We start from the raw sequence: 23,143 nt of genomic DNA on the forward strand, positions 1-23,143 counted from the left end.
TCAGATTTAATTTTTAAAAAATCCTTAGAGGCAGTGTAATTCAAAGAAAAGGAAAAAAATCTTACTTAAGTTATATTTATTTAGAGGAAGTGCCAACTGTGTCAGCCCAAGTATTTGACATAAACCAGAAAATGCATTGCTGTTACATTTATCAAAGTGAAACAAGAATGCCAACTCTGTCTGGGAATTCCCAACCCACACATATCATATTTATCAAGACACAGATGTTTCCCAGCCTCTTCCAGTGAGGAGCCTGGCCCAGAGCAACAGACCAAGCCAGGTAAACAGCTTTTTCCTCTTTTCCTTGCCACTTAAAACTCAACAAATCATATTTGGGCTAATGGTCCTACAGCTCTCAAGAATGGGACCCAAACTGCTCAGCATAGCCATACTCTGCCATGTGGAGAGGGTCACAGAATCACAGACTCAATTAGATTGGAAAGGACCTTTCAGATCATCAAATCCAAGCATTACCCCAGGAGGGCCAAGTCCACCACTAAACCATGTCACTGAGGGCATCATCTACATGGTTTTTGAACACTTCCAGGGACAGTGATTTCACCACTTCCCTGGGAAGCCTGTTCCAATGCCTGACTACCCTTTCAGTTGATAAATTTATCTCCCTTGGCAATTCCTTGTTCTAGCAATTAAAACCCAGTAACATAAGTGAACACAAAGCACTACATCCGTCAACAAAGTACAAGAAAATCCACTTAAACAGATACAACTAACTGTGGAAAACAAATTTAAATAAGAAAAATTTTAAGATGTGACACACCCACACTAGGAAAATACAATTATTTTATGCTTCTAAATAGTTTTTGTGCATTAATTTATATGGCATCTTATTTAAGATAACTTCTTTACAATAAACTTTCTTCATTAAGGACAAAACTTGGAAAAACTGTCCTACAGTGCCCAAAGTATTCTTTTAAATGTAACCACACTGCAGGAAAAAAAATGGCATGTTTTGACAGGCATTACTTGCACAAGTAAATGTGCAATTACCAACTGCATTATACTTCCACCATACACAATTTTTCAGTTGTACATTTAACATGACTAAAAATCTGAAATGCTGACTTTTAGAGGCAGTAACTTACAGATCTCTCCACATAAAACTATTCATGTAAACTTACTTGGTTCAGCCCTGGAACCATGTTTTTGAAGAAAGTCAACTATCTGAGCCAAAACCTTTTTGTTGCAATGTGTTGACAGCTCTTCATCACATTCATAACACCTAAACAAGAGAAGAAACAAACTGAAATTTATAACTGGATAACACCTCCCACCTCTAATAAACCTCACAAACAACTTCACACAAATTACTTAAGCTCTAGGTTTCAATTTTTCATACTAAAAAGGAGTCAAACTGAATTCTCTCATCTCCTATAGGCTCTTCTACAGATCAGTCCCACCTCAGTGTGATACTTACAGATTTAAATAATCTGAGTTTATAGTCTCAGAAATAAGCACATAGAAACAAGCAGGAAGGACAAACTGCTATAACTAGCCAACTCACTACAGAACGTAATGGACACAAACTTCTTAGTTATTTATTTGTGCCCTCTCTGAAAGTCCTAAGGACACTAATTTTCTCTCCAGAAAGCCTGCCTTTTCTCTATATTCATTTTACCTGTCAGAATCATTATCACAAGAAGACGCTGCTTTAAGTTATGCTTTTTAGTCCTGATATGTAACTACACACGAACACCTGTGTACTCATTCTTACCATATGATCCATGTGCTGAGGTTGATAACAATGCAATGAGGTTCTGTGCGTGCTGTTTGGAAGTGTTTCAGAGAATGCTGGCCTTCAGAGTTCTTACTACATCCCTAAAAATGGAAACATCAGCACAGTAAGGTTTAAAAAAGGGAAGTAGGAAAAGACTGTATTATTAGTAAATAAACTACCAAAACTTTGCTTTTCAAAATGAGGCAGAAAACTGTAGTGCCCTAAATACTCATTTAGCATTCCCACGGATTGAGAGGGTTTAACATTCTTTATAATCCAGCATTATAAAGATATCAATTAACTTTTTTTTTCTTTGCACTAAAAAACCTACTCACAACACACCATTTATATACAGCAACTTTAAAAGAAAACATCTGCAATTTTTCAAGTATCTACACAATGAGATTTAGAAGAGTCATGACTGGTCTCTGAGTCATGATTTTTGGAGAGTACTAACAGCATAAACATGAAAAAGCACAGAGTTACTTCCTTTTCAAAGCCCTCCTGAACTACAAATTTTCGGAGACAAAATATATGGGTTCTCCTCAGATCCAGTTAGCTATCTTCTGAAGCCTGCAAATAGAACGGTTCATTGCAAAATTAAGTCTGTTCAGATAATACTGGGAGCTGGCTTCTGTCCTTACTATGGCAAGACCTACTGAAAGTTTGAGAAAATTGTAAAATGCTTCATTCAGGCAACTGTTAGCTAAACAAAGCATGATACTTCTTGTAAATTGATTTTTTTTCTGTATTTTTACTTCACCCACAAGGCAGAAACCTGTGCAAGCCTTTGGGATTAGGACCTGCCATTATAAACTCTTGAGGCCACAATTTGACACTGTAACTGATCCAGTCTAATGGCTAGCTCCCACAAAAAACAGAACTGTCACTTCAGCACAGTCCTTTCTCCCTAATCTCAGGCAAATCTAGCAATTGAGTGTCCACAATATAAGTTGATTCAGCAATATACATATTTACATGGCTTTTCGTTCATCTGTATTTGTGGGATCCAAAGCTAAACAAAAACACTGCTGCAAACAAGACAAGATCAACCTAAGGCTACATTCCACTCCACTGAGGAAGCTGAAGAAAGCATTTATGTCACACTGTTTCACTGAAGGTAATGAGATGCCCAAGAGACAAGGATCCACACCAATCATATCCTTTAGGAAATCAGGGCGAATCCACCTCCACAAATTTACAGCATACCCTTACCTGAGAGCCACATTTGAGACACAGCCATATGTCCGAAGGTGCCACGGGCTCACCATCACTCATCCGTCTCTCCTTCAAACATTCTGCACATATTGACCAGACGCTCTGAGCTACCACCCTCTTAACATGATGCACATCTACTGCTTGGCTCACATGCTGGCAGGTTAAGCCTAGAGAAAACAACACATACTTGCTTTCATCCATTAAAAATAATAGCTATGAAGGGAAACACATGTACACTAGAAGAGCAGAATCTTCAATGGATTTAGCATTTGAAAAAAAACACCAAAGAACTAAAAAGGGAAAAATTATCCAGCTGCTCCCCATATACTGAATTTTATGAAGAATCTATTTCAGCCTTTTGATAATGAAAAACATTTTCAAGTCAATAAAAGCCACCTCTTAAAAAGAGATAAACTACTTTGTACAAAAGTACAACGATTACTTCTGTACAAAATTCATTTCCCTTTTTTTGTTTGGCTTATTTTTTGTGAGCAGTAAAATACTGCATAAATCTATTTTTGCATGTAACAACACAGGCAGTTGACCTCCTTTGAAAATCTTAATAGATTGAAAATACCTGTGCATCCCTATTACAACTGTCCCTTCTGAACATTCATATCAACCACCATCCTTCTCTGTCATGTTTTTTTTTTAACAAATTCCACTGTAATATTACAGAATAACATAGGTTTGATGGAACCTCTGAAGGCCATCTTGTTTAAACCCTCATTTAAAGCAAGACCAAATACGAATTTAGATCTGGTTGCTGATGGTTTTGTTCATCTGTGAATTTAATATCTTCAAGGACAGAGGTTTCACCAATTCACTAGAAAATCAGTTTTCTGTCTGAAAATCCTCAGGGTGAAAAGAAAATAAATTTTCTCATACCTAGCCAAATTTTCCTCACCCTAACTTTTGTCTGTTACATTTAGTGCTTTCATTATGGACCTTCTGGAAGAGTCCAGCTGTGCCTTTTCTATAACTGCCTATTAGGCAGTCAAAGAAGGATACTATACTTTCACACCTTTGGCTCAACAAAGCCGTTTCCTTCAGCCTCTCTTCACACACTATGTTCTCAATCTCCTTAACCACATGGAAGGGGTGAACCACTGCTGGACTCACTCTGACAGGTCAGTATCTTTCTGTAACAGAGAGCCCACAGCTGGACACAGTACTCCAGATGAAGTCTCGCAAGTGATGGGAAGATAGAAAGAATCACATACCTCACCCTGCATTCCAGTTAATTTCGTCCAGCATACAGCAGGCACAAATCACACTGCTTCCTTTTATTCAGCACATGCACTGGGAACCCCAGGCCCTTTTCTGCAAAGGTACTTTCAAGCCACTGATTCACACCCTGTAATTGCATGTGGTTATTTTGGCCCTGGTGCCAAACTCTCCACTTGTCTCTGTTGAACTCCAAGAAGTTTCTGCCACCCATTTCTCCTGCCGGTCTAGATTGCTCTGAATGGCAGACCTACCCTCCAGTGTTATCACCTACTCTCCTTAATTTGTTGTTATGAAGATGACAAAGAGTAGCCTCACAGTGACATCACACATCTCCCTCAGCACCATCAGATGCATCCCATCTGCTCCCATGAACCAGTTCACTTAACAGCTCTCAATCTTCTTGTAACCTGGGAAATGCTTAAATCCCAGACTCTGCCACTAGACTCAGGGACAGGGAGCACTGAGTGCAGAGCTCACATGTGAAGACAAAGGCAGGATTTTGCTCCTCAGCCTTTTATCATGCCCCGTGTCCCTATGTCCCATGCCCGCTCAAGCAGCATGTTTGCACTTGCCTTAAGTCTTCATTTTACTGTCACAGTATCCATACAAGCCCACCTTACTCTTCACCCTCATCAGATTCAACTCTAACAGAGGCTGGCTTAACTAATCCCATCCCTGCACACCTGGGGCCCCTGCGAGGGCAGCGCAAACCTGTTTTCACCTTCTCTGCCCCTCCTTTTTGACAATGAGCTCAGCTAGAAGCTTCCCATTCAGCCAACCAGCCTCCTGCCACATGTGCTTGACCTTCCCTATACGGGCAAAAACCATTCTCCTGCTTTGAAGAGGTTGTCACCAGAGATCAACCAGTTTTCCAGAGTTGCCCCTTCAGGGCAGTCATGCAGTGTAACAACAGATCATGTCATAAACACTTGACTGGGGATATTTCTGTTATAAATTCAAAAAAGAAGTGTCTCATGGTACCACTGATTTGTGGGTTTTATCAGTCAACACATAAGTTATTAGCCCTCAACTTCAAGACCAAACATCACATGGTGTATTTACCTGAAATATCATCTGAAGAGTCCTCATCCTGTGGCCTGTTAGGCCTTTTGCTTCTCTTTGGTTTCTCGGGGTTGGCTCTTGATGGATCTTTCACCCGCATCTGTCACTTACTAGGAAAGAGAAACAGAGGTTGTTTTACTGTCTGAACACTTCATCAAATGTAGTGAGTTTAAATGCATGAAATCAAATCACATATTCAAACCTCATGAACACAGTTTTAGGCTTTGACTAATGCCTGCTGTTGTGTAACAACAAGTATGAATGTGCCAGAAATGAATTCTTAGGAATGCTGCAAGATTAGTTAGTTACACTACATGACATTATAAATTGTATAAATTATAAATTGTATAAACTATAAATATGTATAAATTGTATAAATCATAAATCTGTAGCTACAGGGGACACACTTCCAGGCAATGGCATTAAATACTTGAGATACTGACATTTCCTTCATGTTTGTTATTGTAAAGTACCACAGAGCTCCAACCATACCCTACCAGAAAAATTTTATCAAAAGAAAAGCTTCTCTTCCTTATAATATCTCTCTTTGGAAAGGCTTCAGTCACCATTTATCCTTCCACATTACCTAAAAGCTATTGAGCAATTTCAAACAATTTAATACAATACAAAAGTCTTCCAAATCTCATGAAAGTGTCCTCTCCCATAAGTGAGGACAGACTGGAGTGCAAGCTAGCCCCCCCACCCCCATTTAATATAGAATTATAGAATAGTTAGGGTTGGAAAGGACCTTGAGATCATCTAGTTCCAACCCCCCCACCATGAGCAGGGACACCTCACACTATGTCTTGTATATCCCAAACAGATTAATGTCACCTGAGCCACCACTACCAAGCATTTTCAACTGTGCTAATAAATTTATGTATAGGAAACCTCTAAATTCGTAAAATCATAGAATGAATCATAGAACCACAAAATGGTTTGGGCTGGAAGGGACCTTAAAGCTCATCCAGTTCCAACCCTCCTGCCACAGGCAGGGACATCTTCCACAAAGACCAGGTTGCTCCAAGCCCCATCCAGCTTGGCCTTAGAACACTGCCAGGAATGGGGCAGCCACAGTTTCCCTGGGCACCCTGTGCCATAGATTCACCACCCTCACAGTAAAGGACTTCCTCATGTCCAATCTACATCTACCCTCTTTCAGTTTAAAGCCATCTCCCCCTTGTTCTATCAGTACATATCCTTGCAAAAAAATCCTTCTCCAGCTTTCTCACAGGCCTCATTCAGGTACTGGAACGCTGCTATAAACTCTTCCCAGAGCCCTCTCTTCTCCAGGCTGAACAATCCCAGCTCTACATTTGGGAACAGCAAAAGATACATTCTTGCTACAGATCAAGTAGATGATTGCCAAAGTTTAGCAAGTTTGTCTATCTAAGGTTTTAAATCTCTGTATATGCATTTAAACCTTTGTATTACTGAAGCCATCACAGGGGAATTGACCTGTATATTGAACTCAATGTTCTCTCTCTTATCCATTAAACCAATTGGCAGAACAGTTGTCAATATCTATATTAGAGCACCATCACTGCTGGTATTTAAACAGCCTTCACTGAAGCAAAGCAGGTAACCATACCTCAATGCTCCTGTTCCAGGTTCCCACAGATCTGGACAGACGTCTCTGCATCTGTCACACATACTATTAGTGTTAGAGGTTTTTTGCACGAACAAGTAGAGATTTATTCTGGACAAGTCAAATTTCTGCAGAGTATGAAATAAACCTCTCCTCTGTTTAACAGCTTCATGTCTCCTCAACCTTTCAAAATGCACTCCATCTTTTGCAGAATGCTACATCTACATAGCAGTCAGTTTGTACTATATTAAATAGCATGGTCCTCTTAAATTACAGATTTCAAGATTTCCTATACTTAAGAGTATAAAGCTTCCAGCATTTAGACATGCAAGTAAACAATTACACTGAATTCAGCTTTGCCCTTCTTGTAGGTTTGCAATTCATGTCCATATAGTAAGGAAAATTTCAATATTCCAGCTCTTGACTATTTACATTCAACAAATGTTAGCATGTCTAATGTACATCAACAGCCTTCTTAGAACACAAAATAGTGCTTCAGACCCAAACAACTGCAACTGTGTGTTTCTGTATTGACACCTTATCACAGATATCCAAGCTTTATGTGAAAGTACCCATCACCACCTGTCATTGAGACATTCATCAAACAGTAAGGCAGATATACATCTGCTGTTAGAAAAGCCATGATTTTACACTAAATTATATACAGTCAATAGCAAAACCAGCAAAAATGTCCTCCCTAAAGGAACATAGTTGTGTTTAGCTTACTCAACACTTGACATAAACAATCTACAAGTTCATTTCAGCATAATGATTTTTATCTCTTTGGACAGATTATATAAGACTGTCCAAACCACAGATTTCACCTAATTGAAGTCATGTTGAGATCAGTACATTTTGAGAGCTCAGATAACTTAATGAAAGAACGATTATGGACTAAATCAGCTGAAATACAAGCAAGCTTTTCCATCTGTGAAATCCTGTGGCCCATAGGCCAGGTGATACAATCTGGATCTGGGCACACACAACCCACCACTAAACCCATTCTCCAAGGTCCTTCAGGACACATGGAAAGGCCAGTGTCAGCAGGTACTCGCAACAACTGAAAATGTGGCATTTCTAGCCCACTATAATGAACATGGACTTAGAAATGAACACTGGCGTAAGAAGCCAGCACTCAACACTGCAGGTTTGGGAACACACCGAGCAACCCAAAGACTTTCAGTCTTCTTTCAGCAAGAGCAGGCAGAACAAAAGATAACATGGACCATTAGATAAATCAGTTTTCCTGAACACAGATACAGACAGGCATCCATCAGACAATGTTTACTGACCTGTGAGCACTTGGAAAAGCCACAACATGTCAAGGACCTAGACAGCCAGGGTCTGTGCCCAGTTTTGAAAATCATGTAAGTGGGATGGAAGGGTAAGAGCAACTAGCTGCTCAGCATGCATCTACAATGCAAGCAGCACAGTACATATGCAGTGCTATCTGCCCTTTTCCAATATATTTCGGGATGGAAAACATTACAAAGAAAAAATCTCATTTAACAATTAAAAACATGATCAATGTTTCAAAATCAAGACGTTTACCCTAGGAATTTGATTATCACACTTAATTGAAATAAATAAGGAAGAAACCTAAGGTGCTACAGAAACTACTTCTCAGAAATATTTCAGTTTACGAGAAATAAAAGATTTTATTGGCATTAAACCCTTGAACAAACATAAACCAAATAAAGCATAAAATAGAGCTAAGAAAAAAGCAAGAGATAAATTCTGTAGGTTTCTGTTGACTATAGGTACAAACCATTCACGACAGGGAGGCAGAAGAAAAATTAACTATTTACACAAAATTAACCTGATACACTGAAGATTCAAAACTGTGGGAATGTTCCCATGATTTGCCTCTTTCCAACCCATTCTCCTATTTTTTTAATATGCTCAATAAGGAATTTGTGGCTACAGCTGTCAACTGTGGTAAGTCCTAGGAGACAGACTCTCCCTCTTCCCCTTGACAGAAAAGTCTCCATGACTTCCTTGCCTGGAAGTTTCTTTTTGTGTTGGAAAAACAAATACAGGAATGTTTTTATTTTGTATACAAAAAATCAAGTCATAGTGCAAATGGTACTTGACTAATGAACCTGACAAACAGAAAAACCCTGATTTTGGGGGTAGAAAAAGTGGAGTTCAGAGGGTATGTTAGCTCTTTCTTGATCCCTATTTGCACACAGTGAAAATCTTAACTAGAAATTATGCAGTTTCATGGGAAAAAGTTAAAAATAGAAAGAGCTACGTCTCTTCCTTTTAAACAATCATTTCATACAAAACTAAGAACAAGTTCTTGCCAAACTCGTTGAGATTCTTTGAGCTCAGTTTGAAGTGTAATCATCATCACTTGCAATTCTCCATTTGCTTTTTACTTCTTAAAAGACTCCTAATGCCAGTCTGCCTACAAATAGCTGATTAAGATCAAAAGCTCCTCACTACAACTGCTCATTTCCACCATTGTAGAAAGAACTAACCACTTCAAAAGCAACAGAATGATCTGCCTATAGAATTTAAAGAGCTTCAAATCTGACAAAATGCCAAAAAACAACATACTAAATTCATTAAGTTAAATCTAAGGTATGCCTAGATTGTTTTAAATGTCAACTATGCCTGAAATAGGCTATATTTATCAGTGTTATTAAGTTTATATTTAGAAATACACCCTCTTCATAAAATACATATTCGGAAACCAAAAAGAGCTGGATGCAGTTCCTAAAATTAGTACTTGTTATTTTTTTTACAATTTCATTTTTTGCTGGAACTTAGTAGAGCTAGGAGCAATAAAGGATATAAAGCTAGTGTGAACTACAATTCACTTTTCTGTTTGAGGAGAGATGTACAAGCAAACTATGCCTTCACTGTCTAGACTCCCCAAAACCGATTCCCATCTTACCACCTCGCACTCCTGATTTAGAGCTTGAGTTCCTTCTCCTACAGTGTCTACAGCTCACTTGCTAAAGTTTCAAATGTGCCACCTTAGTAAGTTTTCCAATGCTGCACCTTCACTATGTTGTGCAGAAGAAACTTGAATCAGATCATCAGTATGTTAAAGAAATAACCTGCCATGCTGACTGCTATTATATCACTGGCTCCATCTGCCAAGATCATATTCTCTCCCATTATGGTGGTGCCAGCCATTTCAGACAAATGCCACATTTTTATTCTTATTATGTGTTTAATACCTATCACAACATTTTTCCTGATCCTTGATTAACTAGGACAATTACCATTTCATTACTAGAATGCAAACAAGATAAAAATGGTGCAACAACCACCAACTCATCTAAGCAACTTACCCTATGAAATATAGTCTCCAGGTACTATTCTAGATAGGGGTAAGATTTTACAGCAGGACTGCCCATTAACTGTGAAACCAGTGTTATTAATTATTAATTATTCCACCAGTGAGCACCTGAATTCAAAGAAGCTGGGGCAAAGACATTTATTTACCTCAGTCCCTCAATTCACCTGAGATACCCTAAATTCCAGCTGCCTCACCACTTGTAGTGAAACTTTCAAGTTAAAATGAGACCATTTTACATTGCTAATGCAAAAAAAAAAAAAAAAAAGAAAAGCAACTGCATTTCACTTAACTCAACAGAACTGTCCATTTGTCAACAGCATCCTGGCCAGAGGGGCTGAGGAACAGAACAGATGTGCAGTTGAAATTCAAATGCCAAGATGCTCCATAGTGCATCTGTGAAAGGCCTTTATGAACTCCCACATAACTGTCAGACTATAGAAAGAAGAGCCTTGTACAGGTCAGTAATGACAGATCCTCAGCAGAACTGCTACATGTTCTGATGTAAGCTGCAAGTTGATCTATTTTGGACGTCTGTTCCAAGTGTTACCTGTGGCATTTTGGCTTGCTTGCTGCTAGATCAAATGTCACCCAATCAGAGCAAGAACCGTGTCCATCACCGTTAGCGACTGGGCAGTGTCACTCATCAGTGGACCAGGAGGCTCAGCACTCTGACAGCCACCAAAACCTTTGCGGCAAACAAGCCCCTGTTGCCTGCTGGAGCAGTAAAAGGACCAGAACTGCTGACTGGTAGTGGCAGCAACACTTCTTCCCCTGGAAAATGTCATCTGAGATTCTGAAAGTGTCTTCTTCAAGATTTCCTACCCCAAAGGCATATCACACATCCTACACCGTCACTGGAGCTCAAACGCTAACCCTGATATTATATTACAGTCCTAAAAGGGTGAGACATTGATGCACTTTTTGCACAAGGAATGAGATGGAGCCGTCAGACTACTAGATACAACTTTTCAAGTGACAGTAAAAATCCTGTAGCATTTCTCACTTTTATTAATCTTTTTTATCCAGCTGACCATGCTAAACATGGTGTTGTGGTTTAAACCCACCCACTCAGCTTGTGCACTCAGTCTCCCCCCTTTCTCCCCCAGCTCCCAGAGAGCTGGGGAGGAGAATCCAAAGAATGTAACTCCCACGGGCTGAGATAAGAACAGTTTCATAATTAAGGTGTAACACAATGAACCCAGGACATATGGTCCAATGACATTCATGTTTGCATCCTGAACAATCCCCCTCAGATTTCCTCCTAAAACACACTTCCACCAAAAAAAAAACTACTTCTAAAGATGAACAGAAACCAGAAGTGTCCAGAAACAAGAATGGAGAGACCCTGTAACTGGGTTTATGACTAAAGTAAATGAAGGATTGAGTGGGTAAAAGGAGTAGTATTTTGATGTTGTATTTCTGCTAACATCTTACAGCACAGGTCTGACAGAAAAATTTCAGGGATATCTGTCAATATCCAACTTCATAAAGCAAACTGAAACTTCTGTTATGTTCTCTATCCCACCTTAAATGTATTAAAAAAATAAATAAATGTGAACGCACCAAGAGGGGAAAAACATCTGATAGATGCATTCATGGTCTAACATGGATTTTCCACAAATTCACACTTTAAAAAGCTGAACACTGTTAAAGTACCATAAAAAAAGCCATGGCTTTTAACTAATGATGTTAGCCCGCAAATGAAAATTTTGTTATGTGGAAAGGTAGGCAGATGACACTCTGTGTTACAGCTGTAACAGTCATTTTTCTCCTTTTCAGTAGCTGGTGCAGTGCTGTGCTTTCAGCTTTAGTCTGAGGACAATGCTGATAACACACCAATGTTTTTGTTGCCAAGTAATGCTTACCCTGATCAAGGACTTTCCAGTCTCCCATGCTATGCCAGTGAGGAGGGGCACAAGAAGCCAGGAGGAAGCAGAGAGAGGACACCTGATCCAAACTAGCCAAAGGGGTATTCCATACCACAGCAAGTCATGCCCAGTAAAAAGCCTACAGCACCCAGCATTCCCAGGCCGTCTCCCATCCAAGTGCTAACCAAGCTGACAGACTATGCACTCACATGACATGAACACCAACATAACAGTGTCATCACCACAGAAAATCTGAGGATGTAACAACTGAAACAGCTGGAAAGTAAACACTGAAATCTTGGCAGGATAACTATGTGGACAGACACTAGAGAAAAAAAGTGATCTGAGATGTCACTAAGAGAACATGAAGGGCAGCATCAGCAAAGGATGAACTTCAGAGAAATGCTAATTCTGTGAAGCAAAAAACAAACGGAACTGGGGATGCAGCACAATGTGTGAGATAGCAGGCTGAAGCCCACACAAAACAATACGTTAAGCTGAGACTCACTTTGTACCCATGCCTAAAAGGCTGAGTCAGAGCAGATGAAGGAAGAAAACAGCTCCACGTAACTTCCCATTTACTCTGAAAGGGTGTTGTGGCAGTGAGCTGAGCAATAAAAGTCAAACAGATAAAATGGTAAAGGACTATGGAAAACTGGCTTGAGCTCCTTGAAAGTCAAAGTCTTGCCACTGAGAGCAAAAAAATTCATTGCAATTTCTTCCTCCACACAAACTGCCCCAGTTTCCTTTGATGACATGTGTAAAGTGGAACAACTTGTCCTTGATCCACAATTGATGCTCACAGCAGAACCCATACGACGCCAGCTGCATTTATGCGAATCTCACAGAAACAAAACTACAGAGCACCAGTTCTTCAATATTTCATGAAGAAATCTGACAGAACATTTACAACTGTAGTAAACTGCAGTGCAGTTTCACAAAGGCATATTCTGCTACCAATCTGCCACTACTAAGCTTCCATTTAAAAGAATCCTCTGAAGAAAACTCTGCTTTATGTGCTTGTATAAGAGGATTATTTAATGGAATTGGGAAATACTTGCAGCTAAAGACAACATGCAACAAGAACACAGTGCTACACCTGCATTTATTACCATCTGCTTCTGCATTCTTGACATCTTACTTTATTCTTCCACATCTATGCTTAATATGCTGTTGGGCATATCCTGTTTAACCATGTGAGTAGCAACACATCTACAGCATGAGTTAGTTCTACTACTTCATCTACAGATGAAGTTCTAAAGTAAGGGACATGAACAGCAAAAGGCTGAATGAAGTTCTAAAAACAAAATCCACAGAATCAAAACATTAATACAAATACAACATGCAGAGTTGCAGTTATGGATCTAAAATACCATCTATCTGGTTGATCAAGAGGACTGTCACCATGCTGTCATCTAACCACCAGGCAGGTACCAGCCTGCACTAGCTGAAAACCAGATTTCAGGTAGTGGAGCATGGGCACTGTGGCCACACGCAATGCCTGCGAAAACACTTGGTGTGGAGCACTCCACGCAGCAGTGGCAGCAGGCCGGGCAGTGGCATCACCAGGCCGGCATATGCCATGCTGTCAGAGCAGGGCAGAAATGATCACGCCAGCCTCATGACACAGAACCACAAGACCATTTTATAATTGCATTCACTTGCTAACTCGCCTAATGCAAAGTGAACAGAGCATATGTTTAAGCCCGATGCTACCAACTCTAACTGAACAGGCCGAGACGCTTATTGCGGGTCACGGAGACGGCAGAGTGCTGCTGTTTCATATCGCAGTAGGGTCTGCCTATTTCAGACCGACAGCGAACGGTCAGCACCAGCAGCTCGCCGCCAGCTACCCAAAACGAACTCACGCGAGCCGTAGCTGGCCATCAGACCGGAACACGTCGAGAGAAGCGCTACTCGGTACCGGGAAGGGCGACCGGCCCGGGGCCACGGCGAGGCAATGACCCTGTCCGCCCTCCCGCAGCCCGGCACCAGCGTCGCGCCCCATCCTCTCCCCTCCCACGCCCCGTCCAGCTGCACCTGCGCGGGGCCCTCGGGACGCGGCTCCGCAGGCCGCCAGCCCGGCCGCCGCCATGGTGGGGCGGCGCGGCCCGGCCCGGCCCGGCCCGGCTCTCCAAGCCGCAGCAGCCGCGCGTTAGCGCCGAGGCTCCGCGACCCCGGCTCCGTAAGGAGGCGCCCGCGGCGGACACAGCTTCCCCCGAGCTGGGCTGGCGCCCTTCCCCTTCCCCGTCCCGAGCGCCCCGCACTCACGGAGCCGCGGGCAGCCTGCAGACAGGAGAGCGCGGCGGCAGGAAACGACGGAGGAAGCTGGGCCGCAGCCAGGGCCGCGCCGCGCCGCGCCGCTCCGCTCCGCCCGGCGCGGCCCGCCCCCGGCCTCGCCGCTCCGCTCCCCGCCCCAGCCAGAGCTGTAGCCTGGGCCCGAGCTCCATGCTGCCGGCTCCCCGCAGGCCCCGGAGCTATCGCGGTGAAGGTGGCCGGGCTCGGGGCGTGGTGCTTATTTGAGGGCAGAATGGGTCTCCCGGCTAGGAAGGGCGCTGGGGAAGCGGGGCTGCCGGCCGGGTCGGAGCGTATCTGAGCCAGCCGAGAGGCAACAGGTCGCGGCAGGTCTGGCTGCAGGGCACCTTAGAAACTCAATGGAAAGAAGGGAAGGGGTGCAGAGGGGTTACCTTCGCACTGGAATTTGGTGAGGTCTTGCTGAAAGACCTGGAGATACTGCAGTGCATTTGTGTACGTGGGGAGCAAGCTAACAGGTTTACATGCGTGCAGGGGTGTGGGTTGTCATCCAGAGGTTATACAGAAGGGGCTAGGCCCTGTGTAGGTTCTCAAGACAGCCACTGTGGGAGGGACAGGGAGGTGATCAGAATCAAAGGTGCAAATCCTAGCTGAGGGGCAGGCAGAGTAAAAGGTGTCCAGAGCACAAGGGAGAAGCTAGAAGAAACTGTGATTCAGATTAAACTCAGCATGTGGCTAGACAGCAAGAGGGGCTTTATTTGCAAGAAATCAAATCTGAATTAACCACTAAAAAATAGTAGTTTTATTGGAATAAGATTAACCAGTGGTAAGAAATAGAGAAGAAAGGGGGAAAGGGTGAAGTTGAAATACACCCCTCAAAAATCAAGGATGGAGAACCTCTAGTGTGTCTGCTGATAAATAAGATGAAAAAATGTGATGAGAAGCATGTAGAAGTCATTGAACCAAGCAAAGACAGGATGTCAAGAGGAGTATTATTGACAGTGGTTGATAGATTAAGCGGGATTTGATTTAGGTAGGAGGAATTCTGCAGGCACTTCAAAGACAGTGGTGACAACTGAGCACAAAGATCTGCAAGCACAATTGCAGACCATGTAACAGAGGAGCCCCATGAAATCTATATATGAAAAAGAATGTGAGACAGTAATCTGAAACAAATTGGATCAATAAGTGTATCCTTCCTTCTCCAGATGGGAGAGATCACAGAATTATTGTACTGCAAGAACAGTAACTAGATTTAAAGGTTAAAGAGAAAGAAGGTGGTTGTTATTTACTACATAAAATACACAGTAAGTTATACTTGAAAATTTCTAGAGGTAATGTATTCTATCCATACTTTGTTAAAAATGGAAAATGCATAAATCTTCAACTCATATATAGATATACTGCCTCAAAGAGACAATTTGCAAATGCCTGTCAAGGCAGCCATATGGGGAGGCTGGCAGAAGGGCAGCTAGTGAACCAGTTATATGTGCCAAGTTCTATTTGTCACACTTTACAGTACTGAGAAATATTTTGTTCTCATTTTGAGAAGGAAAACTCTCACTAGTACAGAATCAACAATATACTCTTCAAAATGCATCTTTTACAAAGAAAATATCTAGCATGTCTGTCCTTATATATATACAGCTGGTGCATAATATATCTACAAGGGTATGTAGTAAATACAAAGTACTGATAGAAAGAAATGCTGAACCGAGGGACCCTCATTTAAACTTAAAATATGCTTTGGCCATCAATCCTTAGGGCTGGATGACCAAGAGCTTTCAATGCAAAAGCATATTGAAACTAGGGGTGCAGTTACTACCCCTGGGCCACAGCCCCTGTGTCTGCAAGGGGCAGTAGCAAGCATGACAGTGGTGCAGGCATGTGCAAGTATCACCTCTTCTCCCCAGGTGTAACACTGAGGGTTTTATTTTTCTGATTACTTTGAGTGAGTTTGGCATCAAAATTCTTCATCCCTGTTCAGTCTCCCAGCCTTTGGTACTTTAAGGCTTCTCAACAGCCTGGCTTGGTTGTGGAAGTCACACTGCCCAGGCAAAGCTCAGCTCTTCACAGCTCTGGTGAAATCCAGGCCTTCCCTGAACCAGGGGGGTACCCTGCTGGCCACACGTAATCATAGACTGCGAGAATGGTTTGTGTCAGAAGGGACATTCAAAGGTCATCTAGACCAACTCCCAAGCAATGAACAGGGACATCTTCAACTAGATCAAACTGCCCAGAACTACATCCAGCCTGGCCTTGAGTGTCTCCAGGGATGGTGCATCTACCACCTCTCTAGGCAACCTGTGCCAGTGTTTTACCACCTTCACTGTAAATAATTTCTTCATCACATCCAGCCTGAATCTCCCCTCTTTTAGTATAAAACCATTACAGAATCACAGAATAGTTAGGGTTGGAAAGGACCTCAAGATCATCTAGTTCCAACACCCCTGCCATGGGCAGGGACACCTCCCACTAAACCATGTCATACAAGGCGCAGTCCAACCCTGCCTTGAACACTGCCAGGGATGGAGCATTCACAACTTCCCTGGGCAACCCATTCCAGTGCCTCACCACCGTAACAGTAAAGAACTTCCTCCTTTTATCCAATCCAAACTTCCCTTGTTTTAAGTTTTAACCTATTACCCCTTGTCCTGTCACTACAGTCCCTAATGAATATTCCCTTCTCTAGAATCTTTACAGGGCCCCTTGAGATACTGGAAGGCTGCTATGAGGTCTCCACTCAGCCTTCTCTTCTCCAGGCTGAACAGCCCCAACTTTCTCAGCCTGTCTTCATACGGGAAGGCTCCAGCCCCCTGATCATCCTCATGGCCCTCCTCTGGACTTGTTCCAACAGTTCCATGTCCTTTTTATGTTGAAGACACCAGAACTGCACACAATACTCCAAGTGAGGTCTCACAAGAGCAGAGTAGAGGGGCAGGATCACCTCCTTCAACCTGCTGGTCATGCTCCTTTTGATGCAGCCCAGGATACGGTTGGCTTTCTGGGCTGCGAGAGCACACTGAAGCTGACTCATGTTAAGTTTCTCATCAACCAACAACCCCAGATCCTTCTCCGCAGGGCTGCTCTGAATCTCTTCTCTGCCCAACCTGTAGCTGTGCCTGGGATTGCTCCCACCCAGGTGTAGGACCTTGCACTTGGCATAGTTAAACTTCATGAGGTTGGCATCAGCCCACCTCACAAGTGTATCAAGGTCCTTCTGGATGGCATTCCTTCCCTCCAGTGTATCAACCGAACCACACAGCTTGGTGTCATCAGCAAACTTGCTGAGGGCGCACTCAATCCCACTGTCCATGTCACTGACAAAGATGTTAAAATAAGATGGGTCCCAACACCAATCCCTGAGGGACACCACTCGTTACCAGTCTCCAGCTGGACATTGAGCCATTGACCACAACTCTTTGAGTGCGGCCATCCAGCCAGTTCTTATCCACTGAGTGGTCCACCTATCAAATTGATGTCTCTCCAATTTAGAGACAAGGATGTCGTATGGAACAGTGTCAAATGCTTTGCACAAATCCAGGTAGATGATGTCAACGGCTCCACCCCTGTCCATCAGTTCCATAGCCCCATCATAGAAGGCCACCCAATTGGTCAGGCAGGATTTCCCCCTAGTGAAGCCATGCTGGCTGTCACCAAGCACCTTGTTGTTTTTCATGTGCCCTAGCATGCCTTCCAGGGGAATCTGCTCCAAGATTTTGCCAGGCACAGAGGTGAGACTGACTGGTCTGTGATTCCCTGGGTCATCCATTTTCCCCTTCTTGAAAATGGGGGTTATATTTCCCATTTTCCAGTCATAGGGAATTTCACCTGACTGCCATGATTTTTCATATATGATGGTCAGTGGCTTTGCAACTTCATTTACCAGCTCCTTCAGGACCCATGGATGGATTTCATCAAGGGCCCATGGACTTGTGCACATTCAGGTTCTTGGGATGGTCTCGAACCAGATCCTCTCTTGGTGGGCCCAAAGTCTTCATTCTCACAGTCCCTGCTTCTGCCTTCCAAGATTTGGATGTTGTGGTCAGAGCCTTTGCCAGTGAAGACCGAGGCAAAGAAGTCATTAAGACCCTCAGCCTTCTCCAAATCCAGGGTAGCCAGTTCTACTGATAGCTTCCGGAGAGGGCCCACGTTGTCCTTAGTCTGTCTTTTATTTGCAATGTACCTATAGAACCCCTTCCTGTTATCTTTCACATCCCTAGCCAAGTTTAATTCTAACTGGGCCTTAGCTTTCCTAACCTGGTCCCTAGCTTCCTAGACAACATCCTTGTATTCTTCCCAGACTGCCTGTCGTTGCTTCCACCTTTTATAAGCCTCTTTTTCCCTTGAAGTTTCCTCAGCAGCTCCTTATCCATCCAAGGAGGTCTCCTGGTCCTTCTGCTGCACTTCCTTCTACTCTGGATGCAACACTCCTGAGCTTGGAGCAGGTGATACTTGAATATTAACCAACAGTCTTGACCCCCCCCTGCCCTCTAGGGCTGTATCCCATAGAACCTTGATAAGCAGGTTCCTGAAGAGGCCAAAGTCTGCTCTCTTGCAGTCCAGGGCAGTGAGCTTACTGCACACTCTTCTCACTGTTCTGAGGACCTTGAACTCGACCATCTCGTGATCACTGCATCCAAGACTTCCCTGGAGCATCACATTTCCAACGAGCCCTTCCCTGTTGGTGAGCACGAGGTCAAGCAGGGCACCTCTCCTTGTTGGCTCCTCTGTTCCTTGCAGAAGGAAGTTGTCTTCCACACCCTCATCATCACAACTCGCCCTTCTATAAAGTCTCTCCCCAGCTTTTTTACAGGCCTCTTTAAGTACTGAAAGATGCAGTCTTCTCCAGGCTGCACAAGCCCAGCTCTCTAAACCATTACTCATAGGTGAAGTGCTCCATTTCTTTAACCATTTTTGTGGCCCTCCTCTGGACCAACAGGTCCATGTCTTTCCTTTACTGAGGACTCTAGAGCTGCATGCAGTACTCTAGGTAGGCAATCACCAGAGCAGATATGACCTCTGCGGGGCAGGATCACCTTCTTTGACCTGCTGGCCCTGCTGCTTTGGATGCAGCCCAGCACAACTGGCGATTGTATGCCAAGGTGTAAATTTATCAGATGCGAGTGTGCAAGTATTTTATCAACTGCGAGTCATAAATTGTCATAAATCTGAGAGATTCACAAGAAGAAGAAGAAAAAAGGGAAAAAAAAGGAAGGAAAAAACCCAAACGCCAAACTAGTTGTTTTTAGCCCCAAAATGTCCCAGCGTCGGAAGAAAGTCTCCAAGTCCCCGCCTCTGAGGTGAAGGCGGTGCCGCCTGGGGAGCCGTCTCCTCCCCGCCGGCCGCCATTTTGGGAGGCGGGCAGATGGGGTTGAGGGGTTGGGGGTCGGCAGTGTTTGCCGTGCGTGCGGCGAGCGGTAGCTGGTGGCCGGCGGCAGCGCCTGGTGAGCGGAGCGGCGGCGGGGCCTCTCCGGAGGCGGCCGGCTGGGGAGCCCCTTGTAAAGATGTTAAAACACACGGGGCGATGGGTTTCCTTCCCCGAGAGGCCGGGGGAGCGGGCGCCTGCGGTGGTCTGACGGGCTGTGCTTCTCCCGCAGGTCCCGGGGCGGCGGGTGCCACCAGCCGCCGCCTGTGCGCCGGTGGAGCGCCGAGCCTGTCCTATCAACAGCTCAAGGACTTGAAGAAGACCAACGTTCTCCACATAGACGTGCGGGAGAGATGGGAGATCGATAGATCTGGGAAAATCCCGGCGTCTATCAACATACCGCGTGAGTTACTAGCAGTGCTACATGGAGGCGTTGGGTGTTGTGAACATACGGTATAAGTTATTAACATTGCTATAGGGATGCTGGGTGTTCCCCTTTGCCTGTTGATCAAGGTGGTAGTGACTGAGCAAGACAGTTTGTAGTATGTTGTGAGGCTAAACTTTTCCTGCAGAGGAACTAGAAGCTTACAGTGTAAGCTTGCCTGTGGATGGAGAATAAAGGAGCCTTTTTTTCCCTGTGTTTCCCAGTGGGTGAATTAGTAGAAGCTCTACAAATGGACCCAATGGAGTTCAAGGAGCGGTACAACCAAAAGATGCCATCCAAGTCGGACCCTGTGGTTTTCTCCTGTTTGGCAGGAACCAGAAGTAAACAAGCACTTGGATTTGCCATGTCTTTGGGTTTCAGCAGGTATGGCTTCTATAAGGTTGGGATTAATGAGGCCTTCCCCCATGAAGCAGAATGTTTACCCTTGCCCGCTCAGCTTCTTGTGGGCAAGGGTAAAACTTTAAATGTGGAGTATAAACAAAGCTCCTGGTGTTTGAGTTAGACAATGCCTCTTGCTTCCTCTTGAAAGACACCGTTGGGCATTCCAGGAAAGTGAAGTGTGTCACCTTGTGAAATACCCCCTTGGCATGTGCCATGGGTGGTGCAGTCTCCTGCAAGACCATGCTGCCAGTCACGACTATCTCCCCGAGATGATGATTCATTATACAGCTTCATAAGCACTAGCCCTGAGATGCAGGATGATTGGAAAGGTGGAGAATTGCTCACTTTGGTAGAAGTATGATCTTAATTTATGAAACCACACCCTTTGGTAAATTGCAGTTTTACCTGTACAGTTCACTGTTGACAGAGTACGTGTTCACTTTCAGTAAAGTATGGGATTGTTTGCTAGGAGTAATGCCATGAAGGCAGTGGCTAAAAAGAGAATGAGATTGATAGGGAGTGAAAGCAAAACCAGTGTTAGGTTGGCAGAACTGTTAATCCTGTTCCAGAAGGTTGCTCGCTGAAGACTGCAGATAAAATTTAAAAAACTGGTTGTTTGCTCATGTTTTTACTGTGCTGCAGTTTATGAACTGGAATATCCTTGCTAATGCTAGTACAAAATACCATGTTCTTATTTTGTAGATACATTGTTCATTGTTTTAATAAGTGCAGATATCCTCCATTACCTGTTTTTCATGCTGCCTAATTGAAAGAATTGGTTTTGTGAAGACTTCTGTTGGATCTGTAGAACATTTAGGTTTGCAAGGAAGTAAAGATCAGCGTGCTGTGTTTATTTGATAACATCTGAAGTATTCAACATGGCAGCATGTAAATCTCCCACTGCATTGATTCTGTTCTTTTTATAAAATGAAACGGGCAAGCTGTTCCCTTGACCCATCTGCTGCTGCTTGTTTGATGTTTGATTCTAACATTGTGTCAATTGGAAAAAAACAGTTAACACACTGCATGGCAGCAGGCAGCATTAGAGTTGATCCATCTCATTGAAGCTAGGTGCAAGTGTATTTGATTGCAAAAGAGTTTCTTTAAGGTTTGGTTTTGCGTTGTTTTTTTTTCTCTGATTAGTTTTGGTTTGGGGTTGGATTTATTTGTGTGTGTCCTCTTAGATACTTTTCTCAAGAAGAGTCCCTCTTAACATTGTATCTTTTGTATATTTTCAGAGTTCAGCAATATGGGGGTGGCTTTGAGGACTGGATAAAACATGAACCCCCAGAGACAAAATGAAGATAACTCCCCCAGCCTTTACTTCATCAAGGCTTCAGGATGGTTTGTAGGTTTTGGCATTCAAGCTACATTTATTCCACTCCCACAATACAGCCCACTCTTCTTTTCTTGTGTAAATGTATGCTCAACTTCAAACAGCCATGCATCTTAGTTGCTTGGTTTAAATTATATTTAAAGACTGTGACATAAACAAAGAACATTGAATTTGTTCAACCTTTACTTTGAGCTATGTTTTTTGGTGAAAGTATGTAAAGAAAACTTAAGAGCTTATTATGTTTACTAATATTTCTGTATGATGTAGCTTATGGCTGTTTAAACTAATGATGATAAATAAACTTAGCCTTGCCCAAGTAACTCTGTTTGGTGGTTTGTTTAGAGTAGCTAAACTGCAGATACTCTAATGGAATTAGGGTAAGTTCCCTAAGCACAGATTTATTATACTTCATGTGTACCTGGAGTTCTAAAATAGTTGTGTTATCAAGGAGTATGAGTACAAATGTTTAGGTTTGTGCTTACACAATTGTAAGGCCAAAACAGCACCACTGATCAGAAAACACAAACAGAAACTGACCTGATGCTAGAATGTTTGTTGTTCAAAATGCTGATTCCTTATTTAGAAGTGTATTAATTTTTATATGCAGATCTGTTTCTGAGCACAAAATGCTGTGGCATTCAGTCGACAGCTCTCAGCAGCTTAGTATCAAGTGAGAACTTGACTGTATTTGAAGTTATTATTAAAGAGAGGTAATAATTTTAGGCTGGAAAATGTAAGAAATCTAAGGAAGTTACTAAACCCCCTTTTTTTATGTACGTTAATTTGCATGTCTTAAACTTTGACAAACAAACCAACCCATCCCATCCCCACCTGTAAATATGCATAGTCATCATTGTAAGGATTTTTTGTTTGCTTGGTTGTTTTAAATGCTGTTAGCATTTCAGGGGAACTAGCAAAGGTGAGTTGCTTTGCCATCTAGAAAATTGAAGTCCTAGCACAGAAATTCAGGACTCTTCAGGATGTCTGGAAGAAAGAATTCAAATTTCTGGTCCTGCTCTAACCAGTATTGCAGGCACGGTGCACTTATCCTATGGCTCTTCCATTCTGACAGTGCAGTCTGCAGGGTGAGAAGAGGACCTAAAAAATTAACCTTCTCAGGTTTAGAGAATAGAGAAGAAAAAGTAACTAATCTGAACAGAGTTTTATTTCTGGTAGATCCATCCGTCTCTGCAGTCATTTGTTTCTAGACAACTGTAGCTGGCCCAGCCAGCTGTGTTAGCTGTGCTGCTGGACAGTGTCTTTTACAGGGATTTCTGTTCTTTCCAGTAATAAAGACTATGTAGTGTAGCTGTCGTAATAATGAGTGCATTTTTTTTTTCAAAATA

At 43.0% G+C, this 23,143-nt stretch overlaps 2 protein-coding genes across 4 annotated transcripts in view; one reads left to right on the forward strand and one right to left on the reverse strand.

Moving 5' to 3' along the window:
- USP45 (ubiquitin specific peptidase 45) overlaps positions 1 to 14,378 on the reverse strand; it is a 49,516-nt gene extending 35,138 nt beyond the window's left edge. For 2 of the 3 annotated variants that reach the window (XR_004549507.1, XM_034061161.1), the window contains exons 1-5: positions 14,286 to 14,378; positions 5,246 to 5,355; positions 2,951 to 3,120; positions 1,733 to 1,836; positions 1,140 to 1,240 (exon numbers count right to left, since the gene is read on the reverse strand). Coding sequence is in view for 2 of the 3 variants with exons in the window: in XM_034061161.1 (XP_033917052.1) it covers positions 1,140 to 1,240; positions 1,733 to 1,836; positions 2,951 to 3,120; positions 5,246 to 5,345 (475 nt within the window). In the remaining variant the exon portion in view is untranslated. Of the gene's footprint in view, positions 1 to 1,139; positions 1,241 to 1,732; positions 1,837 to 2,950; positions 3,121 to 5,245; positions 5,356 to 13,882; positions 13,945 to 14,285 lie in introns of those variants that run through there. The other variant, XM_005145092.3, reaches the window with a different exon arrangement.
- Positions 14,379 to 19,634: 5,256 nt separating this feature from the next.
- Positions 19,635 to 22,117, forward strand: TSTD1 (thiosulfate sulfurtransferase like domain containing 1). Its single transcript, XM_031045458.2, has 4 exons — positions 19,635 to 19,714; positions 19,868 to 20,038; positions 20,284 to 20,443; positions 21,700 to 22,117. Exons 1-4 carry the CDS (start codon positions 19,636 to 19,638, stop codon positions 21,761 to 21,763), a joined length of 474 nt encoding a protein of 157 aa, XP_030901318.1. The 5' UTR covers position 19,635; the 3' UTR covers positions 21,764 to 22,117.
- The last annotated feature ends 1,026 nt before the right edge of the window (positions 22,118 to 23,143 follow it).

Source organism: Melopsittacus undulatus, chromosome 3 (assembly GCF_012275295.1).
Source record: "Melopsittacus undulatus isolate bMelUnd1 chromosome 3, bMelUnd1.mat.Z, whole genome shotgun sequence".
Classification (NCBI taxonomy): Eukaryota; Metazoa; Chordata; class Aves; order Psittaciformes; family Psittaculidae; genus Melopsittacus; species Melopsittacus undulatus.

Excerpts from the sequence above, each read along its gene's own strand:
- TSTD1 (XM_031045458.2), top strand. The coding sequence starts at position 19,636 with ATGGGGTTGAGGGGTTGGGGGTCGGCAGTGTTTGCCGTGCGTGCGGCG. Across the intron at positions 19,715-19,867 it reads GTGGCCGGCGGCAGCGCCTG|GTCCCGGGGCGGCGGGTGCC; the intron begins GTGAGCGGAGCG and ends CTTCTCCCGCAG. Across the intron at positions 20,039-20,283 it reads GGCGTCTATCAACATACCGC|TGGGTGAATTAGTAGAAGCT; the intron begins GTGAGTTACTAG and ends TGTGTTTCCCAG.